Genomic DNA, 22,065 nt, shown 5'->3' on the forward strand with positions numbered 1-22,065 from the left:
CCGGTTCAGTGTTTGTGTGAGGAACATGTACCCCCTGTTTCAGGGTTTGTGTGAGGAACATGTACCCCGGTTCAGTGTTTGTGTGTGAGGAACATGTACCCCGGTTCAGTGTTTGTGTGAGGAACATGTACCCCGGTTCAGGGTTTGTGTGAGGAACATGTACCCCGGTTCAGTGTTTGTGTGAGGAACATGTACCCCGGTTCAGTGTTTGTGTGAGGAACATGCACCCCCTGTTTCAGGGTTTGTGTGTGAGGAACATGTACCCCCTGTTTCAGGGTTTGTGTGTGAGGAACATGTACCCCCTGTTTCAGGGTTTGTGTGAGGAACATGTACCCCCTGTTTCAGGGTTTGTGTGAGGAACATGTACCCCCTGTTTCAGGGTTTGTGTTAGGAACATGTACCCCGGTTCAGTGTTTGTGTGAGGAACATGCACCCCCTGTTTCAGGGTTTGTGTGTGAGGAACATGTACCCCCTGTTTCAGGGTTTGTGTGTGAGGAACATGTACCCCCTGTTTCAGTGTTTGTGTGAGGAACATGTACCCCGGTTCAGTGTTTGTGTGAGGAACATGTACCCCGGTTCAGGGTTTGTGTGAGGAACATGTACCCCGGTTCAGTGTTTGTGTGAGGAACATGCACCCCCTGTTTCAGGGTTTGTGTGTGAGGAACATGTACCCCCTGTTTCAGGGTTTGTGTGAGGAACATGTACCCCCTGTTTCAGGGTTTGTGTGAGGAACATGTACCCCCTGTTTCAGGGTTTGTGTTAGGAACATGTACCCCGGTTCAGTGTTTGTGTGAGGAACATGCACCCCCTGTTTCAGGGTTTGTGTGTGAGGAACATGTACCCCCTGTTTCAGGGTTTGTGTGAGGAACATGTACCCCGGTTCAGTGTTTGTGTGAGGAACATGCACCCCGGTTCAGTGTTTGTGTGAGGAACATGTACCCCGGTTCAGTGTTTGTGTGAGGAACATGTACCCCGGTTCAGTGTTTGTGTGAGAAAAATCTGTTACATGTCGATAGATTCAGCATCACATCTACATTCATAAACAGTCCCTAATCCATACCTATTAGCATTGTAAAATATTTGAATATTTGAACAGAAACTGGAAGGGAAACAGAAACAATTTTATGGTTCCTTTGGGTCTGATTGAAACAAACGCAACAGTTAATGGAGTTCATGCCACAGCGGGTCTTCAACAAGATATGTTTTAATCCATGTTTGGCAGCTTGTGTTAGCTACTCGGTAACAGTTGCATTTAACGATGGACTGACACTTGAACTTCATCCATCTTAATCATTTATCTCTACCCAGAATCGCATCAGTTTTTTCATAAATGTTAAAATTACTTTGACCTTTTTGCATATAGATAGAACAACTATAAGAGGATTGCAACATTCAAACTTCCTTGATTACAGAAGTGAAAATTATGCTACAATAAGAATTGACTGCAGTGTGTGGATGTGTGCATGTATGATGTGCAAGCATGAGCGTATGTGTACTTATGAGTTGTAATTGTGCAGTCTGCCTACTAATATGTTGACAGTTGAGATGTTTCTTAGCTTTGACAAAGAGAAAAAACCCTGCAGCCTTACATTTGGTGGCTGAAGTCTGTAGGAACAGCTGAACTGCTGCGCTACTTTGACAGCAAGAAAGGAGAGAATCTCACCCATAGTCGAGCTGGCCAAAGACAACAGGACCTCCAGGTAGGAGTAGTCTGCCCAGGGCGCCCTGGAACACAGGCACAAACAATAAACACAATGAACAATAAACACAAACAATAAACACAAACAGGAACCTCAGTAACAACAACACCTGTAGGTAGGAGCAGTCACCAGTACCAGGGATAGCTGCTTATTCACAACCAGGCTTTTAGCACCAGGGATGGCTGCTTATTCACAATCAGGCTTTCAGTTCCAGGGATAGCTGCTTATTCACAATCAGGCTTTCAGTACCAGGGAGGCTGCTTATTCACAACCAGGCTTTCAGTACGAGGGATGGCTGCTTATTCACAACCAGGCTTTCAGTACCAGGGATAGCTGCTTATTCACAACCAGGCTTTTAGCACCAGGGATGGCTGCTTATTCACAATCAGGCTTTCAGTTCCAGGGATAGCTGCTTATTCACAATCAGGCTTTCAGTACCAGGGAGGCTGCTTATTCACAACCAGGCTTTCAGTACGAGGGATGGCTGCTTATTCACAACCAGGCTTTTAGCACCAGGGATAGCTGCTTATTCACAACCAGGCTTTCAGTACCAGGGATAGCTGCTTATTCACAATCAGGCTTTCAGTACCAGGGAGGCTGCTTATTCACAACCAGGCTTTCAGTTCCAGGGATAGCTGCTTATTCACAATCAGGCTTTCAGTACCAGGGATAGCTGCTTATTCACAACCAGGCTTTCAGTACCAGGGATAGCTGCTTATTCACAGCCAGGCTTTTAGCACCAGGGATAGCTGCTTATTCACAATCAGGCTTTCAGTACCAGGGAGGCTGCTTATTCACAACCAGGCTTTCAGTACCAGGGATAGCTGCTTATTCACAATCAGGCTTTCAGTACCAGGGATAGCTGCTTATTCACAACCAGGCTTTCAGTACCAGGGGTAGCTGCTTATTCACAACCAGGCTTTTAGCACCAGGGATAGCTGCTTATTCACAACCAGGCTTTTAGCACCAGGGATAGCTGCTTATTCACAATCAGGCTTTCAGTTCCAGGGATAGCTGCTTATTCACAATCAGGCTTTCAGTACCAGGGAGGCTGCTTATTCACAACCAGGCTTTCAGTACCAGGAATAGCTGCTTATTCACAATCAGGCTTTCAGTACCAGGGATAGCTGCTTATTCACAACCAGGCTTTCAGTACCAGGGATAGCTGCTTATTCACAGCCAGGCTTTCAGTACCAGGGATAGCTGCTTAACTACAGCCAGGCTTTCAGTACCATGGAGGCTGCTTATTCACAACCAGGATTTCAGTACCAGGGATAGCTGCTTATTCACAATCAGGCTTTCAGTACCAGGGAGGCTGCTTATTCACAACCAGGCTTTCAGTACCAGGGATAGCTGCTTATTCACAATCAGGCTTTCAGTACCAGGGATAGCTGCTTATTCACAACCAGGCTTTCAGTACCAGGGATAGCTGCTTATTCACAATCAGGCTTTCAGTACCAGGGAGGCTGCTTATTCACAACCAGGCTTTTAGCACCAGGGATAGCTGCTTATTCACAACCAGGCCTTCAGTACCAGGGATAGCTGCTTAACTACAGCCAGGCTTTTAGCACCAGGGATAGCTGCTTATTCACAACCAGGCTTTCAGTACCAGGGATAGCTGCTTATTCACAATCAGGCTTTCAGTACCAGGGACAGCTGCTTATTCACAACCAGGCTTTTAGCACCAGGGATAGCTGCTTATTCACAACCAGGCTTTCAGTACCAGGGATAGCTGCTTATTCACAGCCAGGCTTTCAGTACCAGGGATAGCTGCTTATTCACAACCAGGCTTTTAGCACCAGGGATAGCTGCTTATTCACAATCAGGCTTTCAGTACCAGGGACAGCTGCTTATTCACAACCAGGCTTTTAGCACCAGGGATAGCTGCTTATTCACAACCAGGCTTTCAGTACCAGGGATAGCTGCTTATTCACAGCCAGGCTTTCAGTACCAGGGATAGCTGCTTATTCACAACCAGGCTTTTAGCACCAGGGATAGCTGCTTATTCACAACCAGGCTTTCAGTACCAGGGATAGCTGCTTATTCACAACCAGGCTTTCAGTACCAGGGATAGCTGCTTATTCACAACCAGGCTTTTAGCACCAGGGATAGCTGCTTATTCACAACCAGGCTTTCAGTACCATGGAGGCTGCTTATTCACAACCAGGCTTTCAGTACCAGGGATAGCTGCTTATTCACAGCCAGGCTTTCAGTACCAGGGATAGCTGCTTAACTACAGCCAGGCTTTCAGTACCATGGAGGCTGCTTATTCACAACCAGGATTTCAGTACCAGGGATAGCTGCTTATTCACAATCAGGCTTTCAGTACCAGGGAGGCTGCTTATTCACAACCAGGCTTTCAGTACCAGGGATAGCTGCTTATTCACAATCAGGCTTTCAGTACCAGGGATAGCTGCTTATTCACAACCAGGCTTTCAGTACCAGGGATAGCTGCTTATTCACAATCAGGCTTTCAGTACCAGGGATAGCTGCTTATTCACAATCAGGCTTTCAGTACCAGGGATAGCTGCTTATTCACAACCAGGCTTTCAGTTCCAGGGATAGCTGCTTATTCACAACCAGGCTTTCAGTACCAGGGATAGCTGCTTATTCACAATCAGGCTTTCAGTACCAGGGAGGCTGCTTATTCACAACCAGGCTTTTAGCACCAGGGATAGCTGCTTATTCACAACCAGGCCTTCAGTACCAGGGATAGCTGCTTAACTACAGCCAGGCTTTCAGTACCAGGGATAGCTGCTTATTCACAACCAGGCTTTTAGCACCAGGGATAGCTGCTTATTCACAACCAGGCTTTCAGTACCATGGAGGCTGCTTATTCACAACCAGGCTTTCAGTACCAGGGATAGCTGCTTATTCACAGCCAGGCTTTCAGTACCAGGGATAGCTGCTTAACTACAGCCAGGCTTTCAGTACCATGGAGGCTGCTTATTCACAACCAGGATTTCAGTACCAGGGATAGCTGCTTATTCACAATCAGGCTTTCAGTACCAGGGAGGCTGCTTATTCACAACCAGGCTTTCAGTACCAGGGATAGCTGCTTATTCACAATCAGGCTTTCAGTACCAGGGAGGCTGCTTATTCACAATCAGGCTTTCAGTACCAGGGATAGCTGCTTATTCACAACCAGGCTTTCAGTACCAGGGATAGCTGCTTATTCACAGCCAGGCTTTTAGCACCAGGGATAGCTGCTTATTCACAACCAGGCTTTCAGTACCAGGGATAGCTGCTTATTCACAACCAGGCTTTCAGTACCAGGGGTAGCTGCTTATTCACAACCAGGCTTTCAGTACGAGGGATGGCTGCTTATTCACAACCAGGCTTTCAGTACCAGGGATAGCTGCTTATTCACAATCAGGCTTTCAGTACCAGGGATGGCTGCTTATTCACAACCAGGCTTTCAGTACCAGGGATAGCTGCTTATTCACAGCCAGGCTTTTAGCACCAGGGATAGCTGCTTATTCACAACCAGGCTTTCAGTACCAGGGAGGCTGCTTATTCACAACCAGGCTTTCAGTACCAGGGATAGCTGCTTATTCACAATCAGGCTTTCAGTACCAGGGATAGCTGCTTATTCACAACCAGGCTTTTAGCACCAGGGATAGCTGCTTATTCACAACCAGGCTTTCAGTACCAGGGATAGCTGCTTATTCACAACCAGGCTTTCAGTACCAGGGGTAGCTGCTTATTCACAACCAGGCTTTCAGTACGAGGGATGGCTGCTTATTCACAACCAGGCTTTCAGTACCAGGGATAGCTGCTTATTCACAATCAGGCTTTCAGTACCAGGGATAGCTGCTTATTCACAATCAGGCTTTCAGTACCAGGGATAGCTGCTTATTCACAGCCAGGCTTTCAGTACGAGGGATGGCTGCTTATTCACAACCAGGCTTTCAGTACCAGGGATAGCTGCTTATTCACAACCAGGCTTTCAGCACCAGGGATAGCTGCTTATTCACAGCCAGGCTTTCAGTACCAGGGGTAGCTGCTTATTCACAACCAGGCTTTCGGTACCAGGGATAGCTGCTTATTCACAATCAGGCTTTCAGTACCAGGGATAGCTGCTTATTCACAATCAGGCTTTCAGTACCAGGGATGGCTGCTTATTCACAGCCAGGCTTTCAGTACCAGGGATAGCTGCTTATTCACAGCCAGGCTTTCAGTACCAGGGATGGCTGCTTATTCACAGCCAGGCTTTCAGTACCATAACAGCGATGCAACAATCCAGCATGCCAAACCCAGCATGCACAACAGCGATGCATTAATCCGATAGCCAAACTCCTTTGTTACGATAAAGCACAACTGAATGCTGATATACAAGATGACATGCACTTTCTTTACTACCAGGCATCAGTAACAAAGTCTTACTTAACACCAAACTCATTTTTGTAGGCAAACATTACAAACATGACCAAGATGTCACAGCAGCAGGAAGCAAAACAGAGATCTGAAGACAGATGTCCAACTTCTGTAAGCTTGTTCCCTCTTCCTGCAAAATAAGCTTGTTCCCTCTTCCTGCAAAATAAGCTTGTCCCCTCTTCCTGCAAAATAAGCTTGTTCCCTCTTCCTGCAAAATAAGCTTGTTCCCTCTTCCTGCAAAATAAGCCTGTTCCCTCTTCCTGCAAAATAAGCTTGTTCCCTCTTCCTGCAAAATAAGCCTGTTCCCTCTTCCTGCAAAATAAGCTTGTTCCCTCTTCCTGCAAAATAAACTTGTTCCCTCTTCCTGCAAAATACGCTTGTTCCCTCTTCCTGCAAAATAAGCTTGTCCCCTCTTCCTGCAAAATAAGCTTGTTCCCTCATCCTGCAAAATAAGCTTGTTCCCTCTTCCTGCAAAATAAGCTTGTCCCCTCTTCCTGCAAAAATAAGCTTGTTCCCTCTTCCTGCAAAATAAGCTTGTCCCCTCATCCTGCAAAATAAGCTTGTTCCCTCTTCCTGCAAAATAAGCTTGTTCCCTCCTCCTGCAAAATAAACTTGTTCCCTCCTCCTGCAAAATAAGCTTGTTCCCTCTTCCTGCAAAATAAGCTTGTTCCCTCTTCCTGCAAAATAAGCTTGTTCCCTCTTCCTGCAAAATAAGCTTGTTCCCTCTTCCTGCAAAATAAGTTTGTTCCCTCTTCCTGCAAAATAAGCTTGTTCCCTTTTTCTGCAAAATAAGCTTGTTCCCTCATCCTGCAAAATAAGGTTGTTCCCTTTTTCTGCAAAATAAGCTTGTTCCCTCTTCCTGCAAAATAAGCTTGTTCCCTCTTCCTGCAAAATAAGTTTGTTCCCTCTTCCTGCAAAATAAGCTTGTTCCCTTTTTCTGCAAAATAAGCTTGTTCCCTCTTCCTGCAAAATATGCTTGTTCCCTCATCCTGCAAAATAAGCTTGTTCCCTCTTCCTGCAAAATAACCTTGTTCCCTCTTCCTGCAAAATAAGCTTGTTCCCTCTTCCTGCAAAATAAGTTTGTTCCCTCTTCCTGCAAAATAAGCTTGTTCCCTTTTTCTGCAAAATAAGCTTGTTCCCTCATCCTGCAAAATAAGGTTGTTCCCTTTTTCTGCAAAATAAGCTTGTTCCCTCTTCCTGCAAAATAAGCTTGTTCCCTCTTCCTGCAAAATAAGTTTGTTCCCTCTTCCTGCAAAATAAGCTTGTTCCCTTTTTCTGCAAAATAAGCTTGTCCCCTCTTCCTGCAAAAATAAGCTTGTTCCCTCTTCCTGCAAAATAAGCTTGTCCCCTCATCCTGCAAAATAAGCTTGTTCCCTCTTCCTGCAAAATAAGCTTGTTCCCTCCTCCTGCAAAATAAGCTTGTTCCCTCCTCCTGCAAAATAAGCTTGTTCCCTCTTCCTGCAAAATAAGCTTGTTCCCTCTTCCTGCAAAATAAGCTTGTTCCCTCTTCCTGCAAAATAAGTTTGTTCCCTCTTCCTGCAAAATAAGCTTGTTCCCTTTTTCTGCAAAATAAGCTTGTTCCCTCATCCTGCAAAATAAGGTTGTTCCCTTTTTCTGCAAAATAAGCTTGTTCCCTCTTCCTGCAAAATAAGCTTGTTCCCTCTTCCTGCAAAATAAGTTTGTTCCCTCTTCCTGCAAAATAAGCTTGTTCCCTCCTCCTGCAAAATAAGCTTGTTCCCTCCTCCTGCAAAATAAGCTTGTTCCCTCTTCCTGCAAAATAAGTTTGTTCCCTCTTCCTGCAAAATAAGCTTGTTCCCTCTTCCTGCAAAATAAGTTTGTTCCCTCTTCCTGCAAAATAAGCTTGTTCCCTCTTCCTGCAAAAAAGCTTGTTCCCTCTTCCTGCAAAATAAGCTTGTTCCCTCTTCCTACAAAATAAGCTTGTTCCCTCTTCCTGCAAAATAAGCTTGTTCCCTCTTCCTGCAAAATAAGCTTGTTCCCTCTTCCTGCAAAATAAGCTTGTTCCCTCTTCCTGCAAAATAAGCTTGTTCCCTCTTCCTGCAAAATAAGCTTGTTCCCTCTTCCTGCAAAATAAGCTTGTTCCCTCCTCCTGCAAAATAAGCTTGTTCCCTCCTCCTGCAAAATAAGCTTGTTCCCTCTTCCTGCAAAATAAGTTTGTTCCCTCTTCCTGCAAAATAAGCTTGTTCCCTCTTCCTGCAAAATAAGCTTGTTCCCTCTTCCTGCAAAATAAGTTTGTTCCCTCTTCCTGCAAAATAAGCTTGTTCCCTCCTCCTGCAAAATAAGCTTGTTCCCTCCTCCTGCAAAATAAGCTTGTTCCCTCTTCCTGCAAAATAAGTTTGTTCCCTCTTCCTGCAAAATAAGCTTGTTCCCTCTTCCTGCAAAATAAGTTTGTTCCCTCTTCCTGCAAAATAAGCTTGTTCCCTCTTCCTGCAAAATAAGCTTGTTCCCTCTTCCTGCAAAATAAGCTTGTTCCCTCTTCCTGCAAAATAAGCTTGTTCCCTCTTCCTGCAAAATAAGCTTGTTCCCTCTTCCTGCAAAATAAGCTTGTTCCCTCTTCCTGCAAAATAAGCTTGTTCCCTCTTCCTGCAAAATAAGCTTGTTCCCTCTTCCTGCAAAATAAGCTTGTTCCCTCTTCCTGCAAAATAAGCTTGTTCCCTCCTCCTGCAAAATAAGCTTGTTCCCTCTTCCTGCAAAATAAGTTTGTTCCCTCTTCCTGCAAAATAAGCTTGTTCCCTCTTCCTGCAAAATAAGTTTGTTCCCTCTTCCTGCAAAATAAGCTTGTTCCCTCTTCCTGCAAAATAAGCTTGTTCCCTCTTCCTGCAAAATAAGTTTGTTCCCTCTTCCTGCAAAATAAGTTTGTTCCCTCTTCCTGCAAAATAAGCTTGTTCCCTCCTCCTGCAAAATAAGCTTGTTCCCTCTTCCTGCAAAATAAGCTTGTTCCCTCATCCTGCAAAATAAGCTTGTTCCCTCTTCCTGCAAAATAAGCTTGTTCCCTCATCCTGCAAAATAAGCTTGTTCCCTCTTCCTGCAAAATAAGCTTGTTCCCTCCTCCTGCAAAATAAGCTTGTTCCCTCTTCCTGCAAAATAAGTTTGTTCCCTCTTCCTGCAAAATAAGCTTGTTCCCTTTTTCTGCAAAATAAGCTTGTTCCCTCATCCTGCAAAATAAGGTTGTTCCCTTTTTCTGCAAAATAAGCTTGTTCCCTCTTCCTGCAAAATAAGCTTGTTCCCTCTTCCTGCAAAATAAGCTTGTTCCCTCCTCCTGCAAAATAAGCTTGTTCCCTCTTCCTGCAAAATAAGCTTGTTCCCTCTTCCTGCAAAATAAGCTTGTTCCCTTTTTCTGCAAAATAAGCTTGTTCCCTCATCCTGCAAAATAAGGTTGTTCCCTTTTTCTGCAAAATAAGCTTGTTCCCTCCTCCTGCAAAATAAGCTTGTTCCCTCTTCCTGCAAAATAAGCTTGTTCCCTCTTCCTGCAAAATAAGCTTGTTCCCTCATCCTGCAAAATAAGCTTGTTCCCTCTTCCTGGAAAATAAGCTTGTCCCCTCTTCCTGCAAAATAAGCTTGTTCCCTCATCCTGCAAAATAAGCTTGTTCCCTCTTCCTGCAAAATAAGCTTGTTCCCTCTTCCTGCAAAATAAGTTTGTTCCCTCTTCCTGCAAAATAAGTTTGTTCCCTCTTCCTGCAAAATAAGCTTGTTCCCTCATCCTGCAAAATAAGCTTGTTCCCTCTTCCTGCAAAATAAGCTTGTTCCCTCTTCCTGCAAAATAAGCTTGTTCCCTCTTCCTGCAAAATAAGTTTGTTCCCTCTTCCTGCAAAATAAGCTTGTTCCCTCCTCCTGCAAAATAAGCTTGTTCCCTCTTCCTGCAAAATAAGCTTGTTCCCTCATCCTGCAAAATAAGCTTGTTCCCTCTTCCTGCAAAATAAGCTTGTTCCCTCTTCCTGCAAAATAAGCTTGTTCCCTCCTCCTGCAAAATAAGCTTGTTCCCTCCTCCTGCAATGTTCATTCGAGGGACAAACAGCTCGCTTGGCTGTCAGAGGAATCTGAATAATGTGACAAGCCTGACAAGAAGACGGTTGAAATGTAATTAAAAGTCACCAGTGAGCAGGCTGTAAGGCAATAAAAACCTTCCCTGATGTATTGTTAGATGTGGTTATGAAGTTTTGCATTTTTGATGGAGAATAATCTCCTTTCTGGTGATCCTTGGGGTTTCAGGGCTCGATGTCAACGTCGAGACTCTGAACAGAGTGCAGCAGCAGTGGAGTTATCAGGTTTGTGGAACAGCAGTGGAGTTGTCAGGTTTGTGGAGCAGCAGTGGAGTTATCAGGTTTGTGGAACAGCAGTGGAGTAAGTTGGTTTGTGGAACAGCAGTGGAGTTGTCAGGTTTGTGGACAGCAGTGGAGTTGTCAGGTTTGTGGAACAGCAGTGGAGTAAGTTGGTTTGTGGAACAGCAGCGGAGTTGTCAGGTTTGTGGAACAGCAGTGGAGTTATCAGGTTTGTGGAACAGCAGTGGAGTTGTCAGGTTTGTGGAACAGCAGTGGAGTAAGTTGGTTTGTGCAGCAGCAGTGGAGTTATCAGGTTTGTGGAACAGCAGTGGAGTTATCAGGTTTGTGGAACAGCAGTGGAGTTATCAGGTTTGTGGAACAGCAGTGGAGTTGTCAGGTTTGTGGAACAGCAGTGGAGTTGTCAGGTTTGTGCAGCAGCAGTGGAGTAAGTTGGTTTGTGCAGCAGCAGTGGAGTTATCAGGTTTGTGGAACAGCAGTGGAGTTATCAGGTTTGTGGAACAGCAGTGGAGTTATCAGGTTTGTGGAACAGCAGTGGAGTTGTCAGGTTTGTGGAACAGCAGTGGAGTTGTCAGGTTTGTGCAGCAGCAGTGGAGTAAGTTGGTTTGTGCAGCAGCAGTGGAGTTATCAGGTTTGTGGAACAGCAGTGGAGTTATCAGGTTTGTGGAACAGCAGTGGAGTTATCAGGTTTGTGGAACAGCAGTGGAGTTGTCAGGTTTGTGGAACAGCAGTGGAGTTGTCAGGTTTGTGCAGCAGCAGTGGAGTAAGTTGGTTTGTGGAACAGCAGTGGAGTTATCAGGTTTGTGGAACAGCAGTGGAGTTGTCAGGTTTGTGGAACAGCAGTGGAGTTGTCAGGTTTGTGGAACAGCAGTGGAGTAAGTTGGTTTGTGCAGCAGCAGTGGAGTTATCAGGTTTGTGGAACAGCAGTGGAGTTATCAGGTTTGTGGAACAGCAGTGGAGTTATCAGGTTTGTGGAACAGCAGTGGAGTTGTCAGGTTTGTGGAACAGCAGTGGAGTTGTCAGGTTTGTGCAGCAGCAGTGGAGTAAGTTGGTTTGTGGAACAGCAGTGGAGTTATCAGGTTTGTGGAACAGCAGTGGAGTTGTCAGGTTTGTGGAACAGCAGTGGAGTTGTCAGGTTTGTGGAACAGCAGTGGAGTAAGTTGGTTTGTGCAGCAGCAGTGGAGTTATCAGGTTTGTGGAACAGCAGTGGAGTTATCAGGTTTGTGGAACAGCAGTGGAGTTATCAGGTTTGTGGAACAGCAGTGGAGTTGTCAGGTTTGTGGAACAGCAGTGGAGTTGTCAGGTTTGTGCAGCAGCAGTGGAGTAAGTTGGTTTGTGCAGCAGCAGTGGAGTTATCAGGTTTGTGGAACAGCAGTGGAGTTATCAGGTTTGTGGAACAGCAGTGGAGTTATCAGGTTTGTGGAACAGCAGTGGAGTTGTCAGGTTTGTGGAACAGCAGTGGAGTTGTCAGGTTTGTGCAGCAGCAGTGGAGTAAGTTGGTTTGTGGAACAGCAGTGGAGTTATCAGGTTTGTGGAACAGCAGTGGAGTTGTCAGGTTTGTGGAACAGCAGTGGAGTTGTCAGGTTTGTGGAACAGCAGTGGAGTAAGTTGGTTTGTGCAGCAGCAGTGGAGTTATCAGGTTTGTGGAACAGCAGTGGAGTTATCAGGTTTGTGGAACAGCAGTGGAGTTATCAGGTTTGTGGAACAGCAGTGGAGTTGTCAGGTTTGTGGAACAGCAGTGGAGTTGTCAGGTTTGTGCAGCAGCAGTGGAGTAAGTTGGTTTGTGGAACAGCAGTGGAGTTATCAGGTTTGTGGAACAGCAGTGGAGTTGTCAGGTTTGTGGAACAGCAGTGGAGTTGTCAGGTTTGTGGAACAGCAGTGGAGTAAGTTGGTTTGTGCAGCAGCAGTGGAGTTATCAGGTTTGTGGAACAGCAGTGGAGTTATCAGGTTTGTGGAACAGCAGTGGAGTTATCAGGTTTGTGGAACAGCAGTGGAGTTATCAGGTTTGTGGAACAGCAGTGGAGTTATCAGGTTTGTGGAACAGCAGTGGAGTTATCAGGTTTGTGGAACAGCAGTGGAGTTGTCAGGTTTGTGGAACAGCAGTGGAGTAAGTTGGTTTGTGCAGCAGCAGTGGAGTTATCAGGTTTGTGGAACAGCAGTGGAGTTATCAGGTTTGTGGAACAGCAGTGGAGTTATCAGGTTTGTGGAACAGCAGTGGAGTTATCAGGTTTGTGGAACAGCAGTGGAGTTATCAGGTTTGTGGAACAGCAGTGGAGTTGTCAGGTTTGTGGAACAGCAGTGGAGTTATCAGGTTTGTGGAATAGCAGTGGAGTTATTAGGTTTGTGGAACAGCAGTGGAGTTATTAGGTTTGTGGAACAGCAGTGGAGTAAGTTGGCTTGTGGAACAGCAGTGGAGTAAGTTGGCTTGTGGAACAGCAGTGGAGTTATCAGGTTTGTGGAACAGCAGTGGAGTTATCAGGTTTGTGGAACAGCAGTGGAGTTATTAGGTTTGTGGAACAGCAGTGGAGTTATCAGGTTTGTGGAACAGCAGTGGAGTTATCAGGTTTGTGGAACAGCAGTGGAGTTGTCAGGTTTGTGGAACAGCAGTGGAGTAAGTTGGTTTGTGCAGCAGCAGTGGAGTTATCAGGTTTGTGGAACAGCAGTGGAGTTATCAGGTTTGTTAAACAGCAGTGGAGTTATCAGGTTTGTGGAACAGCAGTGGAGTTATCAGGTTTGTGGAACAGCAGTGGAGTTGTCAGGTTTGTGGAACAGCAGTGGAGTTATCAGGTTTGTGGAATAGCAGTGGAGTTGTCAGGTTTGTGGAACAGCAGTGGAGTTATCAGGTTTATGGAACAGCAGTGGAGTTATCAGGTTTGTGTTCCTGTTGTTTGACGTGATATTGAATGCAGGTCTGAGAAAAGACCATTTCTCGTTGCTTACTGATGTTTATCTGGCTGATATCATGCACAGATCTGAGCTGTTCACACATGGATGTTTATCTGGCTGATATCATGCACAGATCTGAGCTAGCTGTTCACACATGGATGTTTATTTGGCTGATATCATGCACAGATCTGAGCTGTTCACACATGGATGTTTATCTGGCTGATATCATGCACAGATCTGAGCTAGCTGTTCACACATGGATGTTTATTTGGCTGATATCATGCACAGATCTGAGCTGTTCACACATGGATGTTTATCTGGCTGATATCATGCACAGATCTGAGCTGTTCACACATGGATGTTTATCTGGCTGATATCATGCACAGATCTGAGCTAGCTGTTCACACATGGATGTTTATTTGGCTGATATCATGCACAGATCTGAGCTGTTCACACATGGATGTTTATCTGGCTGATATGCACAGATCTGAGCTAGCTGTTCACACATGGATGTTTATTTGGCTGATATCATGCACAGATCTGAGCTGTTCACACATGGATGTTTATCTGGCTGATATCATGCACAGATCTGAGCTGTTCACACATGGATGTTTATCTGGCTGATATCATGCACAGATCTGAGCTAGCTGTTCACACATGGATGTTTATTTGGCTGATATCATGCACAGATCTGAGCTAGCTGTTCACACATGGATGTTTATTTGGCTGATATCATGCACAGATCTGAGCTAGCTGTTCACACATGGATGTTTATTTGGCTGATATCATGCACAGATCTGAGCTGTTCACACATGGATGTTTTGGCAATCCTGACATCTTCCTGCCAGAAGCACATCAGGGAGAAATCCTCAAATTCCCACATTTACAACAATTTCAATGTTTAATGAGGCTGATAAAATGTGCAGACCAAGTCTGACATGCTGTGTATACTCCTTACACTTCTCCTTCATAGAACTTTCTTCACTGCTCTTGTGATTGCCAGATAAAGTGGATAAAGTGGAGACTATCTACTGTTATTTTAGCACATACACTATGCTCACAGCCATTGTGACCAGACTTTTAATGCAGGCACTTTTTGCTTCACTGCAGTGTTCAACATAGACAACTGAGCCTCTTTGTCAGAGTTAGACTAATTAGCACCTGTCATTGCAAAGAACGATTAGAGCTTGGCATGTTGCTAAGGCGACGGCTCTGACTGATGAGAAGATTAATTCTCCCTTCCCGGGGGACGTGCACATCAAGGTGACAAATATTTGGGGAAATTGATTGTTGCAGGCATGAAATCCCCAAGGACACAATCTACCGGCACAGAATCCACCGGAACATGCTTTTCCCACCCTACGACAGGGTCACCTCCAGCAAATGTTCTGCAGAAACGGGGGAAACTGCAGCAAATGTTCTGCATAAATGGGGAAAACTGCAGGAAATGTTCTGCAGAAACGGGGGAAACTGTGAGGAAATGTTCTGCAGAAACGGGGGAAACTGCAGGAAATGTTCTGCAGAAACGGGGGAAACTATGAGGAAATGTTCTGCAGAAACGGGGGAAACTATGAGGAAATGTTCTGCAGAAACGGGGAAAACTGCAGGAAATGTTCTGCAGAAACGGGGGAAACTGTGAGGAAATGTTCTGCAGAAACGGGGGAAACTGTGAGGAAATGTTCTGCAGAAACGGGGGAAACTGCAGGAAATGTTCTGCAGAAACGGGGGAAACTGCAGGAAATGTTCTGCAGAAACGGGGGAAATTGTGAGGAAATGTTCTGCAGAAACGGGGGAAACTGTGAGGAAATGTTTGCATGTCGTCTGGGGGAAACCCAAACCAATCAACTTTATAATGTTGTCCCACATTCTGATGTTTTATTCAATAATGTTGTCCCACAGTCCCACGGATCAGCTGGGAATGCAGTTCTTTGCCATGCTGCTAGATGGCACTGCTCAATGGCAGATACTAAACCGGGATGTTTAGGAAAGCCAAGTGATTTTTGTGCCTAGGCACTAAAAAAATGCCGCAAACAGATAAAGCTCACAAACAATACTAACGAGGCAGTTCATACTGAGAGAGAAAGCATACATGTACATCAGGGCTTGTCTAAAGAGGGTTACAGGAGAGCTCGCCCCCTTGCCCTCACCATGCCCCCCTTATCCAGGAGAGCTCGCCCCCTTGCCCTGACCATGCCCCCCTTATCCAGGAGAGCTCGCCCCCTTGCCCTGACCATGCCCCCCTTATCCAGGAGAGCTCGCCCCCTTGCCCTGACCATGCCCCCCTTATCCAGGAGAGCTCGCCCCCTTGCCCTGACCATGCCCCCCTTATCCAGGAGAGCTCGCCCCCTTGCCCTGACCATGCCCCCCTTATCCTGGGGAGCTCGCCCCATGCCCTGACCATTCTAACTTAAAATCCCCACCATCCCCACTTGGTCACTCCACTCCCTCGCAATGCTCCCTCTTGCAATATTTTCCCAGAAAAAAACTGTACATGTTGAACTACTAGGGCCTAGGAAAAAAACTGTACATGTTGAACTACTAGGGCCTAGGAAAAAAACTGTACATGTTGAACTACTAAGGCCTAGGAAAAAAACTGTACATGTTGAACTACTAGGGCCTAGGAAAGAAACTGTACATGTTGAACTACTAGGGCCTAGGAAAGAAACTGTACATGTTGAACTACTAAGGCCTAGGAAAAAAACTGTACATGTTGAACTACTAGGGCCTAGGAAAGAAACTGTACATGTTGAACTACTAGGGCCTAGGAAAAAAACTGTACATGTTGAACTACTAGGGCCTAGGAATAAAACTGTACATGTTGAACTACTAGGGCCTAGGAAAAAAACTGTACATGTTGAACTACTAGGGCCTAGGAAAAAAACTGTACATGTTGAACTACTAGGGCCTAGGAAAAAAACTGTACATGTTGAACTACTAGGGCCTAGGAAAAAAACTGTACATGTTGAACTACTAAGGCCTAGGAAAAAAACTGTACATGTTGAACTACTAGGGCCTAGGAAAAAAACTGTACATGTTGAACTACTAGGGCCTAGGAAAAAAACTGTACATGTTGAACTACTAAGGCCTAGGAAAGAAACTGTACATGTTGAACTACTAGGGCCTAGGAAAAAAACTGTACATGTTGAACTACTAAGGCCTAGGAAAGAAACTGTACATGTTGAACTACTAAGGCCTAGGAAAAAAACTGTACATGTTGAACTACTAGGGCCTAGGAAAAAAAATGTTGTGTTTCCGGTTACCCGACCGACCCTAGCAAACCCCCCGACCCTAGCCTTTTTTTGGGGGTATCGGTCACTGGGAAAAATAATTTCTGAACTTGAGTGATGAAAAACTGTGCGCGAAAAACCGCTTGCGCAGTTGTGCAGCGCAACAATGTTTTGATTGGTGCAAGTTATTTCTAAACCCAGATTACGCAGTGCACTACCTAAATTTCGGGCCTGAGAACTCGATTTGCGGTAATTATTTGCACGAAGTAGAAAATTTGGACCAAGAAAACTCTAATATTCTACTACTCTGCGTCAGACACGTGCACACACACACTTTCACTTTCGTAAATTTTCAATCAAAACACATACATCGACCCCCAACCAAACGAGTTAATAAATTTACCGATACTTTTTCATTTGTTTGCATCCATAGTCAACTTGTTTTATACTGCCTGAAACGCAAAAATCCGTCTGCAAAGAGAGCTCGGCTCCCGGTCGAGAGACGATATTTTTCAGCCGCCATCTTGGATTTACAAACTAACGCTAGATGTCTTGAGAATGCGTGAGAGTAATGACGTAAACCTGCAGTACCGGCTACTACCGGTAGAGGGCAGTGTTTGAGTTGCCGTTTATTTCGATGGGGCGAAGTCTTGTTAGTATACTAGTGCTGAATTTTTTTGTTGGCAACATTGAAAATTGCACAAGTGGTGAATGAGTCCCTTTACTAAGCTGGGATTTTAATAAAATTCTGAACTTTTGGAACAATTATTATAAAATATTAAACAAAGAAAGTTGTTAAAATGCGTCACATACCCAGCCCACTCAGCAGGTGCAGTTCTTGGGTTGGCTGCTAGGGTGAGCTCCTGATCCATCAGCCACAGCATGACAAAGGCTGCCATTGTCACCACACCTGCATTGGAGATCACACCTGAGGAAGGGAGACTTTCACTTTCACTGACACAATATTCCAGCTGTGATCAAGTGTCTCAGAGTGAGAACAAAGCCAAAGTTACACACCGGCAAAATCTAATTTTTTACAACATCTAGGTTAAACAATCAATAAGTGGATTACCTTCGTCCACAATGTAGGTTAGAACAGCCAGTCCCACAGCAGCCACCACCAGCAGAAGCAGAACCCTGCACAACAGACAAGGTAATCACACATGGTAGACTTCCCCATACGCACAAACACACACGTAAACATGCACAGAGACACGCACGCACACACACAAACACACGCACATGTACATACGCACAAACACACACGCAGCAGCTACCTTCACACAACAGACTTCAGGCATGGCAGACTTCTCCCTCCCCCCACAACATTGCGACAAAAGAACAGAACCTGACCCCTTACCAGACCCTCTAACCCTGACCCCTTACCAGACCCTCTAACCCTGGCCCCTTACCCGACCCTCTAACCCTGGCTCCTTACCAGACCCTCTAACCCTGGCCCCTTACCCGACCCTCTAACCCTGGCCCCTTACCAGACCCTCTAACCCTGACCCCTTACCAGACCCTCTAACCCTGGCCCCTTACCCGACCCTCTAACCCTGGCCCCTTACCAGACCCTCTAACCCTGGCCCCTTACCCGACCCTCTAACCCTGGCTCCTTACCAGTTCAGGGCGGAGCTCCCCTGGCTGTACAGAACCACAGCTATCACAGCGCTGACGACATAAGAGACAGCAGTGACTCCCAGTATCAGGGTCTGTAGGGCAGGGAGAAACTGATATTATACCTGCACACATATACACACACACTGGACACTGGGCTGGAGAGTTAAGTTCTCACCTTGATGAGGCCTGGCCGTTCCTCGATCCCTGCCAGTGCCAGTTCGCTGCCCTTCATGGTTAGGGTTAGGGCTGGAGAGTTAAGTTCTCACCTTGATGAGGCCTGGCCGTTCCTCGATCCCTGCCAGTGCCAGTTCGCTGCCCTTCATGGTTAGGGTTAGGGCTGGAGAGTTAAGTTCTCACCTTGATGAGGCCTGGCCGTTCCTCGATCCCTGCCAGTGCCAGTTCGCTGCCCTTCATGGTTAGGGTTAGGGCTGGAGAGTTAAGTTCTCACCTTGATGAGGCCTGGCCGTTCCTCGATCCCTGCCAGCGCCAGTTCGCTGCCCTTCATGGTTAGGGTTAGGGCTGGAGAGTTAAGTTCTCACCTTGATGAGGCCTGGCTGTTCCTCGATCCCTGCCAGCACCAGTTCGCTGCCCTTCATGGTTAGGGTTAGGGCTGGAGAGTTAAGTTCTCACCTTGATGAGGCCCGGCCGTTCCTCGATCCCTGCCAGCGCCAGTTCTCTGCCCTTCATGGGTAGGGTTAGGGCTGGAGAGTTAAGTTCTCACCTTGATGAAGCCTGGCCGTTCCTCGATCCCTGCCAGCGCCAGTTCGCTGCCCTTCATGGTTAGGGTTAGGGCTGGAGAGTTCTCACCTTGATGAGGCCTGGCCGTTCCTCGATCCCTGCCAGCACCAGTTCGCTGCCCTTCATGGTTAGGGCTGGAGAGTTAAGTTCTCACCTTGATGAGGCCTGGCCGTTCCTCGATCCCTGCCAGCGCCAGTTTGCTGCCCTTCATGGTTAGGGCTGGAGAGTTAAGTTCTCACCTTGATGAGGCCTGGCCGTTCCTCGATCCCTGCCAGCGCCAGTTCGCTGCCCTTCATGGTTAGGGCTGGAGAGTTAAGTTCTCACCTTGATGAGGCCTGGCCGTTCCTCGATCCCTGCCAGCGCCAGTTCGCTGCCCTTCATGGTTAGGGCTGAAGAGTTAAGTTCTCACCTTGATGAGGCCTGGCCGTTCCTCGATCCCTGCCAGCGCCAGTTTGCTGCCCTTCATGGTTAGGGTTAGGGCTGGAGAGTTAAGTTCTCACCTTGATGAGGCCTGGCCGTTCCTCGATCCCTGCCAGCACCAGTTCGCTGCCCTTCATGGTTAGGGTTAGGGCTGGAGAGTTAAGTTCTCACCTTGATGAGGCCTGGCCGTTCCTCGATCCCTGCCAGCGCCAGTTCTCTGCCCTTCATGGTTAGGGTTAGGGCTGGAGAGTTAAGTTCTCACCTTGATGAGGCCTGGCCGTTCCTCGATCCCTGCCAGCGCCAGTTCGCTGCCCTTCATGGCGAGCCTTACGACCTCGGCGGCCTCCGTGAGCAGTAGCGCGGGCTCTGAGACCAGCAGCAGCTTCTCGTACAGCCAGACCAGCGCGTACGGAAGCAGGTTCACGGGGAGCGACAGAATCAGCGCCAGCACTCCGACTTGTAGGTACGGCGCTATGAAAGACTGCAGGGACAAAAGGGTGGAGGAATTTAGCGATGGATGCATGGTCGCTCCAATCAAAAAGGTCAGAAAATGAAAACTTTGGATAATGCTGGATAGCCACAGTACAGGCTCAGGGCCCAGGAAGGACCCGTACATCGGCATGGTTACAATAATAAACAAACAACCCTCACCAGTCCGAGTGGCAGAGCTGCCCCGACCCCTGCATGGATCATCATCATGAGTGACAGGCGGAGTACGGGCTCAGGGCCCAGGAAGGACCCGTACATCGGCATGGTCAGCATCCACAGCAGCGGGACGAGTCTCACGCCATCTCCGATAGACAAACACATCTAAAAACAAAAAAAAAAAAAAAACATCAAACAACAACACATCTTACAGCAGCGGGACCCGTCTAGCGCCGTCTCCGATAGACAAACACATCTAAGAACAACCAAACAACATCAAACAAGAACAACACAACATTTCCAAGTTGTATCCAGTTGCTTGTGTAACTATTTTGGGCGTATCTTACTACCTGTATGTCTAACCTTCATCAACGTAACAACACATCTTACAGCAGCGGGTCCCGTCTCATGTCGTCTCCGATAGACAAAAACATCTAAGAACAAACAAGAACAACACATCTTACAGCAGCGGAACCCGTCTCACGCCGTCTCCGATAGACAAAAACATATTTACTGACCCAAACAAATTTTCAAATGATCTTTCCTGACAGAAAATATTATGGAAGCAGATCTTTCCTGACACAAACAAATCTTCAAATCACCGCAAGCCAGCTTTCTCACACCTTTCCCTGACAGACTGGAGGCTGAGACGACCACGACTTTTCAGACGACCGAAACTTTTCCCTCCCCTCTGACACTCTGACCCGATCGAAAATGGCGCCAATGCGGTCACACGCGCAACTGTCCAAAAGTATTTGTTTTAAACGCTACAATATTAAATGAAAATATTATTCAATTTCATGTTAGGCGTTTGAAAAGACTTAATTAATAGCATGCATTACATATGACCGAAAACTCTACTCTACTCTCCTACACAACAATATTTTAGCGTTTTGCTGCCTTGGGAGAAAAGGTCAAAGGTGATAAAGATGGCGCCAGTCTGCCGGAAGTGAAAAATTCGTCTGCAGATTTCACAGGATTTCAGCAGATATTAGAGTGATTTCCGGTCTTTACCTGGTCCACGTTAATCTCGGTAAGGAGGGTTTGTATGAAGTAATTTGATATGTGCGATTTTGATGCGCCTTTTGTTGATGACATGACTGTTTTCTCCCGCAGTTGTACCGGTAAGCTAACAGCCGGCTGGTCACCCACATGTGATGAGGGTCTGCATGCTCTTTACTCCCATAAAGGCGTAGGCAGGCCTTTTTTCGCGTAATTCGTAATTTGTGGGGAGGAGGAAAAATTTCTCCTAAGGCGTAGCAAGTTCATTTCACGTAGGAAATCTCATTTCATAGGGTTGATTTTTCAACATTTTCCGGGAGGGCATGCCCCCGGACCCCCTAGAAAGCTCGCGCCATTGGTGCTCGCTTGTCTCAAAGGCTACAAAAGAGACCCCCCCCCCCTCCATTTAAGGGGATCTCCATTTGCTGTAGTAACGTCCTTGGTCTAAAGTGGGCCCTAGTCTAAAAGCCCGTCAAAATACAGGAAATAGCGTTTCAGAGGGTCAAGATTTCACAATCTTCCCGGGGAGCGTGCACGGGTCCCAGAACCCTCAGAATGGCAAAGCCTCCCGGAACCCCCAGGATTGTCATCGATCGACATGGTGAAAATTCTGACCTGTCAGGAACGTCTCGCCTCCCTCTTCATCTGGTCTACTCATTCATGATCCCACCATGGCTCACGCGACGGCTGGTGTGTGCATGCACGATCCCACCATGGCTCACACTACGGCTGCGCATGCACGATCCCACCATGGCTCACACGACGGCTGGTCTGCGCATGCACGATCCCACCATGGCTCACACGACGACTGGTCTGCGCATACACGATCCCACCATGGCTCACGCGACGGCTGGTCTGCGCATGCACGATCCCACCATGGCTCACACGACGACTGGTCTGCGCATGCACGATCCCACCATGGCTCACACGACGACTGGTCTGCGCATGTACAATCCCACCATGGCTCACACCACGGCTGTGATTTTCTGCATTCAGGATCATTTCTGACCAGTATTGGTGCAATTTAGAGTCGTCAATATTCCTGAATTCAACATAAAGCATAATCAGGAACCCCCATGCAGACCCTCATGTGATCACACTTACTTTTGATTTTAAACCTCCTTGCACTCATTCACACCCACAGTTTGGGGCCTA

General features: G+C 46.7%; 1 protein-coding gene across 1 annotated transcript in view; it reads right to left on the reverse strand.

Annotated features, from left to right (window-relative positions):
- LOC136425103 (uncharacterized) overlaps positions 1-20,645 on the reverse strand; it is a 33,553-nt gene extending 12,908 nt beyond the window's left edge. Inside the window, exons 1-7 of the mRNA XM_066413897.1 lie at positions 20,532-20,645; positions 19,915-20,073; positions 19,526-19,744; positions 18,106-18,197; positions 17,558-17,622; positions 17,299-17,413; positions 1,664-1,725 (exon numbers count right to left, since the gene is read on the reverse strand). Coding sequence (XP_066269994.1) covers positions 1,664-1,725; positions 17,299-17,413; positions 17,558-17,622; positions 18,106-18,197; positions 19,526-19,744; positions 19,915-20,073 — 712 coding nt within the window. The 5' untranslated portion in view covers positions 20,532-20,645. The remainder of the gene's footprint in view (positions 1-1,663; positions 1,726-17,298; positions 17,414-17,557; positions 17,623-18,105; positions 18,198-19,525; positions 19,745-19,914; positions 20,074-20,531) is intronic.
- Positions 20,646-22,065: the final 1,420 nt, after the last annotated feature.

This window comes from Branchiostoma lanceolatum, chromosome 1, assembly GCF_035083965.1.
Source record: "Branchiostoma lanceolatum isolate klBraLanc5 chromosome 1, klBraLanc5.hap2, whole genome shotgun sequence".
NCBI lineage: Eukaryota > Metazoa > Chordata > Leptocardii > Amphioxiformes > Branchiostomatidae > Branchiostoma > Branchiostoma lanceolatum.